At 33.8% G+C, this 11,448-nt stretch overlaps 2 protein-coding genes across 2 annotated transcripts in view; one reads left to right on the top strand and one right to left on the bottom strand.

The window, feature by feature from the left end:
* LOC111675651 (dynein beta chain, ciliary) overlaps nucleotides 1-11,448 on the top strand; it is a 36,292-nt gene that overhangs the window by 8,032 nt on the left and 16,812 nt on the right. Inside the window, exons 3-14 of the mRNA XM_023436443.2 lie at nucleotides 3,487-3,660; nucleotides 3,725-3,984; nucleotides 4,042-4,381; nucleotides 4,444-5,277; nucleotides 5,418-5,530; nucleotides 5,598-5,886; nucleotides 6,130-6,283; nucleotides 6,346-7,418; nucleotides 8,173-8,349; nucleotides 8,469-8,678; nucleotides 8,732-8,896; nucleotides 8,959-11,391. Coding sequence (XP_023292211.2) covers nucleotides 3,487-3,660; nucleotides 3,725-3,984; nucleotides 4,042-4,381; nucleotides 4,444-5,277; nucleotides 5,418-5,530; nucleotides 5,598-5,886; nucleotides 6,130-6,283; nucleotides 6,346-7,418; nucleotides 8,173-8,349; nucleotides 8,469-8,678; nucleotides 8,732-8,896; nucleotides 8,959-11,391 — 6,222 coding nt within the window. The remainder of the gene's footprint in view (nucleotides 1-3,486; nucleotides 3,661-3,724; nucleotides 3,985-4,041; nucleotides 4,382-4,443; nucleotides 5,278-5,417; nucleotides 5,531-5,597; nucleotides 5,887-6,129; nucleotides 6,284-6,345; nucleotides 7,419-8,172; nucleotides 8,350-8,468; nucleotides 8,679-8,731; nucleotides 8,897-8,958; nucleotides 11,392-11,448) is intronic.
* The window catches only part of LOC111675688 (ankycorbin), a 187,425-nt gene that overhangs the window by 160,389 nt on the left and 15,588 nt on the right, over nucleotides 1-11,448 (bottom strand). The gene's annotated exons all lie outside the window — the stretch shown is intronic.

Raw genomic sequence — 11,448 nt, 5'->3', positions numbered from 1 at the left:
ACTAGAACTGAACTAGAACTGAACTAGAACTGAACTAGAACTGAACTAGAACTGAACTAGAACTGAACTAGAACTGAACTAGAACTCAACTAGAACTAAACTAGAACTTAACTAGTTCACATCTAAAGTATTAGTTATTCGTTTTCTGCTCAATCCTTTGGTCGTTCTCTCCTTCGTATGTTATACATACAATTCGTTTGCTTCTCAGTTACCTAGTTTTAAATTTCCTACCGGTTTCTACTGCGTCAACATCCTACTCACCAAGGATTAAATAGTGTTCGTTTTGTTGCTATTCATGTTAAAGTTGTTATTATTGATGTTGTAGTTGTTGCTGCAACATTAGTGTGTATGTTTTAGGTTAAAAAGGTTTCATAATAATGTCGAATGTATATTTTTGCTTCTAACTTATACTTTGTAAGTGTTTCGAGCACCATATTATAAAATTTTGGAACCAACTAAATAACAAATTGAATTTATGCATTATGTAGTATGTTTTTATGTACATATTTGAGTGTGTGTGTGTTGCACTAACTACAACAAGAGGAAAAAATGTATATAACAACATGTGTAACACTTTCATTCTTGTGTAAAATTTACTGGGTAAAATGCATAATTGGCGATTTTCTCGTAACTAAACTGGTAAACATTTTGTTTTGTTTTCTCGTTATTGTCGATGTTTTTTTGTTTTCGTTATGGTGGCTTTATACCACTTTTTAAATAGAAATTGTAAATTTTTTGTTTAAAGTTTTTTTTGTTGTTGCTTACATAACCACGATCTAATGCCAAATTTTACATATATACATATTTATTAATGTGTATGACTGAGTGATTTTATATGTATTGTATTGCGATAATGTTGCATTTTTCTAATTTTCCTGCTCACTGCAATTGCAGGCATATAGTATTTTTTTGCATACACGTCCTGTAATATTTATGTATAATTTGGTGTCGGGTTTGGTTGGTGTAGTTGTACTTTATTCATATTTTAGTTTGTGTTTTTTTTTTCTTACGTTCTGTATTCGTAATCACAAAATTTTATTCAACTTTCATATGGGGTTGTTTGTATGTGTATATATTTAAATTTTGTGTGTAGAATACAGTGTGTACAGGGCATCTATTTTAATAAATATTAGTTTAGTTTTTCCCAAAAATAAAGATTTTCAGTTAAACTTTCTTTAAAAGGAATGTTTTAGTAAACTTTCTAAATAATTTCTTTTTCAAAATTTAGAAAAAAAGATTTTATACTATTTTTATATATTTTTTTGTATGAAAAAGCTTTTTTAAAGAACTTTTTGAGAAAGCTTTTTTGACAAAAAGCTTTTAAGCAAAAAATTTCAAACAATATTTATGATGTTTTGAACTACACTGTTTCTTTTTTAATGAACTTTTTTAGAAAGCTTTTTCGACTAAAAGCTTTTAAGCAAACAAATTCAAACAATACTTATCAAAATTTATCAAGTTTTGAACTATACAAACATTACTTCTTACCACTGTTTATGTAAAATACTTAATAACCTCCTCTTGTATGGAGAATAAGGCCACAAGGATTAGCTAAATGTTGCACTAGACACACATTTACAAACATTTTCATTATTTTCCATTCCACAAATATGCTACATACAGACTCTATTGTATAACATCTACATATGGATCAATATTTGGTAAGCTGGATCAAATGATAAAAAATCCTTCTTAAACGTTTTTAAATGATATTGTAAAGATCTTTGAGGGTCATATGATAAGGAAATTGTAAATTTATATTTAAGATATATAAAAGATCATAAAATCTTTAAAAAGACCTTTTTATCGTATCATCCAGCTCACCAAATATTGATATCACTACATACATTTTCAGAAATGATACCTATGAATGAACGTATCAGCAACTTATTTTTGGTCCCACCCTAATATACACACATATTAAATGTATGTATGTAATATTTGGTGGCATTATTATGACCCTTAACTTCAGTTCCAGTTTTATACAAATGTTTAGCATGTTGTAATGGCAACAAAAAAAAATAATATTCAAAAATAGTAAAATGAAAAAAAAATACAAAATTCATACTTATAACAACCGAAATATTTAATGTTTTTGCGTAAATTTTACATGCGTCACAAAATCTGTTAAATAAATGGACAGACGACGCATTGTTAGCTGTTCGGTTGGCTGTTGGAGGTTTTGTTAGTGTGGGTCCTTCGGTCATACGGAAGGACCTTGATGTTAAGGTAATGGTGTGATGCTTTATTACCGTCTGCTATGTCAGCTTTTTTCTTTTTGTTGTTGTTGTTGTGTTGCTGAAAGCCAAATTCACTCATTCATTTATGGGTTTTTATTTCCACTTATTCAGTCATTGTTCGCAAACAACACAAAATGCTATTTTGTTCTGTTTAATTTTGTTATTACTTGTTATAAAATATTTCCCATTATGTGACATTAACTTACAAAGTAAGAGTTATCACCCACTCAACAGTAAAACAAAAACAAAAACTTCAATAGAATAAAATGAATGTATTAAGTTGTTGTTTTCTCTCGTTTATTTAACATGTTATTGTTTTTTTTTTTTTTGTAAATTTGTTTTTCATGAAAATTGTTGGCTAAAGGGTTTACATAACATTAAACAACAATTAAAAACGGCCAGAATACGTACACGGGTATTTAAGCCATAAAATATGACTTTGAGCTACAAATCGTGACAACTTTGTTAACATAAACATTTTTAATTAACTCTTTCTTAAAAGAAAATACAAAAATATTCTGCAGGTCATGAATATTAATATCTATAAAAATAACTTTTTATATTTTATACATAATTTGTTGTACAATTTTATATGGAAATTAATCAATGTCTTATTTTGCTATAGATATAAAAGTCCATCTTCTAGAGAAACTGGAAGAGATGATAATCAGTGATCACTTTCAACTCCCATAAATATTATTTGTTTGAATGAAAATATAAATCTCTATTTTATAGCGAACCTTGGTGCGCTAGGACATCATAGATGGTAATCTGTGATAACTTTTATTTCCCATTTTTGTACCCTACATCATTGTCATTAGTTATTGCGTTAAGAATTTCTGCAATATAAGTTATGTATATATTATCGATTCTTCTAAATAACGGAGTCGATTGAGTCAATTCCTTCTGTCATAAGATCCAGATATCTTCAGGATATACATAAGTCTTTAATAATTTTATCACACACGGTTGCAAGAACTTTCCTAGTTAGTTAGTTAGTTAGTAAGTTTGAAAGTAAGAAATACCCCTAGGCCCCTATCGGGCCTGTTGTGAGCTCCTTAACCAGTGCCACGATTGGGAATCGAACCCACCGCCTCCGGTCTACCAGACTAAAACACTAACCTACCGGAGGCCTATTTAATACATACAAACATCGACCAATAAATAGCGGAGATATGAGCAAAAGTCAATATCTGTATATATTGTTAAAAATACATTTATTAAAAAAAAACTTTTTTCTTTTCAGGAAATTGTCAACGAATTTCTCAATGAATCATATCAAGAACAACTTATATTTACCCTTAACTCAGCAGCGCTATTAGTACCATCCTTTAACTTTCCCGAAAAGCCTATAAGTAAAATGGTGTTCTTTGTACGTCATGAAGTACCAACGACCCTGACTGTGGAAAATATGCCCAATGTAAGGCAATTCGAAGTAACATATTTTAAACATTTAGTTTCTTTAAGAAAATGTTGCTTTGCAGGCCCTAATGATAGGTGATCTATTGCCTAACGTTTTGGAAAATCTATCTGTTCTCTGTGATGATGTCATTTTTCCTTTATTAAATAATCCTGTAAACCAAAATGGTTGGACCTCGGTTATAGTGAATGATATGAAAACTGAGTCACAAGACCTACGCAATGGTATAGCTCAAATGAAGGGTTTGGTAATGAATCGCACTATTTTACCTTTGCCAATTTGTATAGATGAGGTAATGGAAAGTGCACCGGCTATAGCTCAAGGGTAACAAACTTATGATTGATTTTTGCAGACTTTTATGTAAGTTTCTTTTTAATTTAGGGACTTAAGTAAAGTTAATCACTTGATGAAACATTCATTGGAATTTATGGTGGTTAAGTGGTTGGATTCGGTAGAAGATTTGATACACATTAAATCGAGAGACAAAATTTTCTCCAAAGAAGAATTTCCCAGACCAGAGCATTTATTTAGCTTTTGGGATGCACGTTTGGAAAATTTGGAAAACTTAGCTGATCAATTGGGTGATAAACGTATAAAAACTATTGGTTTTGTTTTGGAGAAAATACGTTCAGTATTTGAGAGTAGTTACAGACGCATAGTAGAGCTGGTATTGGAAGCCTTGGCAGAAGCCAGGGATATAACCAAATATTTAACGCCTTTGGTAGGTGAATACCTATGATAGAATATATTTTATATAATTTCTTAAATTTTTCCACTTTAAAGCGCAAAATGATTGATAAATTTGAAACCGGAGACTTAGATGAAAACCGCAGTCAATTGCGTCCATTGTTAATAACAGTTGGTCTGGTTTGGGGCCACTCTAAATATTTTCATAGTCTCGACAATATGGTCTTGCTATTTCAACTTTTACACAATACCCTTATCGAATGTGCCATGCGTACTATAGAGGCCGATGCCATTTTCCAGGGAGATGTAGATGAAGCTTATAAAAAGATCACCGCCAACATTAACCATTTGGAATTCTATCGCACAACTTACAATGAGACTCGCAGTACGCTCAAGAAATTCAAAGTTGGTACTGAATTTAATTCCCAAGATTGGACCTGGCATCCTGAGGAAATTTTTTCACGTTTTGATAAATTCATAGAACGTTTGCATACATTGGAAGAACTATTCGATACAGGCAGAGATTTTATGAAATTGGAAAAAATAACTATAGGTGGTTTAAAGGGTCGCCAGATTACCGCAGCTTTGGAGAAAATTCTCGAAGAATATAATGGTTTCTATAGAGAATGGTCCAATATTCAATATAATCCATTAGATCCTGATGCTGAGCATTCTACTTTCGCAGAGGATCGTTTGGCTTTTAAAGAGAAGACAAATGTTTTAGAACGTAAAATAGCTTATCAATTTGAAAAGGCTCTCGAGGATTCTCATGAATTGATGTTATGTGGTACTTTGTTATTGAGACCCATTATTAAAGAGCACATGGAACCATTTATGCATATTATAGTAGACGATTTTGCTGAGGAAATCAATGCAGTGAAAGTCGATTTCAATGAGTTTGAGGGCATTTATAGAGAGCGCGGATTAAGTGTAAGTTTGTATAAAGCTTCTAAGATTATTTATAGGGTTTCAGGGTTTTGTAAAAAATTAAATTTCATTGTGTTTAGCATTCAATTTATATTTATTCAGTGTTCGTTTTGAATCAAGTTTTTTGTTATTTGTGGTTTTAGGCTTTATCCACCGACAACTGTTTTCCTCCAACATCGGGAGCTATAACATGGCTTGCTAAACTACAACACAGAATTACCTGCATGCATACGGAGCATGAACTGTATGACTATCCGTAAGTATCAGAAGAAATCTAAATAAATTTCTTTCATTATTTAATTGATTTCCTTCTTTCCGTTAAGAATTTTTGAAAACGAACACGGTGAATATACATTAGGCCTATACGATCAAATGAATGAACAAATTGAAGATTTAAGACAAGAAATTTTAAAATATTGGCGTGTAGAAGTGAAAAAGAATATAAAACAAGGAATGGAACTAAATTTACTTGCCAAAAAAGACAATGTTTTGTCGGTGAATTTCCACACAAATCTCAAAAATGCCTTAAAAGATACCAAATATATATTAATGATGAATTTTGAAGTACCCGATGAAGTGAAAGAATTCTTTGATAAAGAAGAAAAATTATGGGTAAAGTAAAATATATATGCCTGAGTTAGTTAGTTAATTAGTTTGAAAGGAGGATGTATATACATTAAATCCGAAGAAATACACCTAGGCCTCTATCGGGCCTGTTGTGCGCTCCTTACCCAGTGTCTCAGGTGGGAATCGAACCCACCAGACTAGAACACTAACCACTAACCTACCAGAGGCCACACTAACCTACCTACTATGCCTTAAGATCAAATATATTTCTAATTATTTATTTTTTAGGAGGCTCGCATAAAATTAGAAAGAATTTCCGAATGGTATAACGATATTAACAGCAGAGCCAAACCCAGCGAAAAAGCTTTAATACAAGCCGAATTAATGTTATATGAACTATTTATGGAACCTTTGATTAGTAAAGTCACCTGGAATAATTTTGGTAAGTTTTTGTAAATAAAAAGCATACTTGTTAAGTTGTTAACCCTCATCCTTAAAAAAAAGATCAAAATTTCATTGTGGAAGTTTTCAAAAAAATCGAATATCTACACAAACGTTTGGTCAAATGTCAAGCTAATGTGACCGCCATCAAACGCAGCATTAATGCGTGGGGCAAAATACCCTTATACATGCGCAAAGATCAGCAGCCGAAAGCATTATTGGAAACAGAACCACGTATGATAATATTAACCAAACGTGTTGAACAGGCTTGCAGGACGGCAACGTTGATTGATAAACTCTTATATGAAAATGCCAAATTGTTTTTCGATATACCCAGACGTTATGAATTACTTAAAGAGGACTTGGAAGGCGAAGAAGGTGAAGAAGAGGAAGTTGAGTTACCACCCCCTACTGTAACGCAACCAACGGCACCTTCTATTATACCACATATTGACGAAGAAATTGAAGAAGAAGATGTGGAGGAATTTGTAACAGCCCGTCAACGTTGGGAACTACTACAGACGGTTACAGCAGATGAAAGAGAACTATTCCGAGACTATGAACAATATGTAGATGAGGAAATTACCAAATGTCTACTGGATGCAGTCATCACCAGTTTAACTTATTTACGCATGGAAATTGAAAATCGTTATGAAAATAATGCTCCAGTTTTTGAAATTATTATGGATTTACAAGAGCCTCATGTGTGTTATTTTCCCAATCTAGATCCTACTTCTAAAATTGGTTTCACTTGTCATGTGGAAAAGTTACTAGAGGATATGTATCATATGATGGAACTTTTACCACGCTGTGCTCAAGATCCTCCTTTGCCGGGACAAGATGGAGCGGATTTCGGCGATGAGATAGCCGATAAAACGGATATACACAGACATCGCAATGATATTTTGAATAAAGTTAAATTTGCTCTTCAGGCTATACGTCAACATTCGAAAGCTTTTCTAGAATACTCCTACTTATGGATGTGGGATAGACAACAGTATTTGTCAGAGGTTAAGAAATTTGGTAAACCTTTGACACTGGCTGAGAGAGAAGCAGAGCTGGAGTCTGAGGGTATGTCGGGTGTTAAGCCTTTGAAAGATGAAAATAATCCTCCATTGAGTGTGTACAAGGAACAGGTAAGTTTAAGCTTTTGTTGAACGGCTTTACATTCTAAGAAGTAAATCGGCAAATGTAGAATGAAAATGGCATAATCTGAGGGTGTTCTATGATTACATTGAGTACGTTTATAGCAATGTTTCGCTGACTCGTATCGAAGAAATATCACTCGATTCGAGCTTCAAAAAGACATCGCTAATGTTATTGTTAATGATGTGTCACAAAGATGCTGGCATGGCAAATAAGTTTCTTTTCTTGATAAATAAATCTTGTCAGCTTGAATTTCTTACATAATAATTATTTAATATAATTATATAAATAGATTAAAGATTACAGCCATGGCATTTAAAGAGAACAAATTTTCTGTTTCGCAATTTTCTAAGTTTTTAAAAGTTTAAACTTCTTGGAAGGTTGTCATATGTACAAATGAATACGTAATATACTTCCAACCACCTGAATAAGATTTTAAAAAAATCCCATTGAATAAGTTAATTTCTTTCATCTTCACTCTTCAACCCTTCACCCAGTTAACCCATTTTTTTGCCAAGTGTAGAAACATAAAACTGAAATTTACCAAGCAACACTAATCTATCAATCAATGTTTTCATGTTCATGCTCATTTTGCATGTTTCTTTATATTCACCATTTCTATTCGAATGTTTGTGAATTTTTCCCATGTATGTTCCTACATACTTACATACTTCATCCCCTTTCTATGCCCATGTCATTGACGATGACGGTGCTACTCAATCGTTGTGTTGTTTATTTTTCCAGTTGGATAAATTTATTGCCTTAGAAGAGCAAATAAGGCAATGGGAAACATATCAAGATTTCAATGTGTGGTTACGTTTGAATAAGAAGAGTTTCAAAAATGCCGTACTCAATCTGGTGGCCAAATGGATAAGCTTATTTAAAAAAGATCTCATTGATAGAGTTAAAAATTCTCTCCAGGTATGTAGGTGTAGTGTAAATACTAATATGTGAGTGTGCGTGTGTATGTATATGTGTAGATATATTTGTCTGCATTTACACAATGACTAATCTTGTTATAACACTTAAACCAAAAATAGGAATTGGCCCAGTTTGTGGAGGAGGCAAACATTGCTTTGAAAATTGAACTTAATAAAGATGACTTTGATGGTCTAATACAAATTCTATCGGTTTTGAATACCATCAATGAAAAGCAATTTATTTATGATTATATGTTTGAGCCTTTGAAGGAAATTGTTGACTTGCTCAAGACTTATAATTATGAGTTTGGTGATGCTGAAATGGTTATGGTAAATAAAACAATTTTATTAATTGGAATATTTAATTAATATTATATGATTAGATGGCTGAACTTCCGGATAAATGGACTAAGGTTAAGAAACAAGCGGCTACTGTTAAACAGATCATTGCTCCCATACAATCTTATCAAGTGGATCTGATAGAAAAACGCATACTATTGTGTGATAATATGGCATCCACATATCGCAAGAAGTTTCTCAGAAAGAATGTATGTAGCTCTTCTTTCGAAAACCTTTAAAATTAATTCTTAAATTTCTTTAAAATGTTTAGTTCTTCCATGTTCCCTGCCCTCAAGTTTATGAGCTTATCGATGAGGCTGATGTTGAAATATCCGAACTTGAGGCTCGTCATTCTTCTCTCACCGGTTCGGCTGTACTATTTGAACTGCAAGGGCCAGATGCCACAAAAATTGAACGCTGTCGCCGGGATCTACAACTCAATAAAATAATGTGGGATTTCTTTATAACCATAGCTTCGACTATTGAGGATTGGAAAAAGACTCCCTGGAAGAAGATAGACATAGAGGTCATGGATCAAGAATGTAAAAAATTTGGCAAAGAACTACGTGCCCTAGATAAGGATATGCGCAATTGGGAACCATATTTGCATACGGAAAATTCTCTCAAAAATCTTATGACTTCTCTAAGAGCTGTAACAGAATTGCAAAATCCCGCTATACGGGATCGTCATTGGTTTGAACTTATGCGCACTACACAAGTCAAATTCAGTATGGATGACTCTACCACACTTAAAGATCTAATCGACCTAAATCTCCATGAATATGAAGAGGAAGTTAAGAATATTGTAGATAAATCCGTAAAAGAAATGGCCATGGAAAAGGTGCTCAAAGATTTACAAAATACCTGGGCCACCATGGAATTTCAAAATGAAATTCACGAACGTACTGGTCTTAAATTACTTAAATCTAGTGAAGAATTAGTAGAAACTTTGGAAGAAAATCAGTCGCAATTACAAAATATGGCTTCCTCTAAGTTTGTGGGATTTTTCCAGGCCGAGGTAACCAGTTGGCAAACAAAGTTGTCTAATGCAGAACAAATAATTACCTCTTGGTTTGAGGTTCAGCGCAAATGGGTTTATTTGGAGAGTATTTTCATTGGATCCGAAGATATACGCTCCCAATTACCAGAGGACTCTAAGCGATTTGACACTGTTGATAAGGAATTTAAAAATCTTTTGATTCAAATGAATGCCGACAAGAATGTGGTCAGAGCCACAAATAGACCGGGTAGTAAACTATACGAAACCTTGGAAAATCTAGCTAAACTTTTGCTTCTATGTGAGAAGGCTTTAAATGACTATTTGGAGACCAAACGTTTGGCTTATCCGCGTTTCTATTTTGTATCATCCGCTGATTTGTTGGATATACTCTCCAATGGCAATAATCCCCAGATGATTAGCAAACATTTAACGAAACTATATGATTCATTGGGTAATCTTAGGCTTTTACCAAATTCCAAATTGGCTTCTGGCATGGTGGCCAAAGAACATGAGGAATATATACCCTTTTTGGAAAACTGTGATTGTAGTGGCAAAGTGGAAGTTTGGCTTAATCGTGTCACAGACAAAATGCGTGAAACTTTAAGGGATCAATTAAGAAGAGCAGTTTTGGCCTACGAAGAAAAACCCAGACATGTATGGGTCTTTGATTGGCCCGCCCAGCCGGCTTTGGTTACCACACAAATTTGCTGGACATCAGAGACAAATGATGCATTTGCTAAAGTGCAGCAGCGTTATGAAAATGCTCTAAAGGATTATAACAAAAAACAAGTGACTCAGTTAAATCATTTGATAAATCTGTTGCTGGGTGATTTATCTGCCTCGGATCGTGTCAAGGTGTGTACGATTTGTACTATAGACGTGCATAGTCGTGATGTGGTATCTAAGATCATATCATCCAAAGTGGAAATGGCTTCTGCTTTCCAATGGCAATCGCAATTAAGACATCGGTGGGACACCAAATTCGATGACTGTTTTGCCAACATTTGTGATGCTCAGTTTCAATATGATTATGAGTATCTGGGTAATACTTCACGTTTAGTTATTACCCCACTAACAGATCGCTGTTACATTACACTTACGCAGTCATTGCATTTAAGAATGGGTGGAGCTCCAGCTGGTCCAGCAGGTACCGGCAAAACTGAAACCACAAAAGATTTGGGCAGAGCTTTAGGCATTATGGTTTATGTTTTCAATTGTTCCGAACAAATGGACTACAAGTCTGTAGGCGATATACACAAAGGTCTTGCTCAAACTGGTGCCTGGGGTTGTTTCGATGAATTCAATCGCATTTCAGTAGAAGTTTTATCTGTGGTCGCTGTCCAAGTTAAATGCATACAAGATGCAATTAAAGCCAAGAAACTTATATTTAATTTTCTTGGTGAAATTATCACGCTACGTGCCACTGTCGGCATGTTCATTACAATGAATCCAGGCTATGCCGGACGTGCTGAATTACCGGAAAATTTAAAAGCGTTATATCGACCTTGTGCCATGGTGGTACCTGACTTTATGTTAATCAGTGAAATAATGTTGGTGGGTGAAGGTTTCCAGGAGGCACGTTTACTAGCTCGCAAATTCATTGCACTTTATGAGTTGTGCAAAGAATTGTTGTCCAAACAGGACCATTACGATTGGGGTTTACGTGCTGTGAAGTCAGTGTTGGTAGTGGCTGGGTCGTTGAAGGTAAGTGTATGTGTTTAATTATTGTGGGATGAGATAAGGTGGTATAATTCTATTTGT

The sequence above is a fragment of the Lucilia cuprina genome, chromosome 4 (assembly GCF_022045245.1).
Source record: "Lucilia cuprina isolate Lc7/37 chromosome 4, ASM2204524v1, whole genome shotgun sequence".
Classification (NCBI taxonomy): Eukaryota; Metazoa; Arthropoda; class Insecta; order Diptera; family Calliphoridae; genus Lucilia; species Lucilia cuprina.
This window is presented reverse-complemented; position numbering and strand designations above follow the sequence as displayed.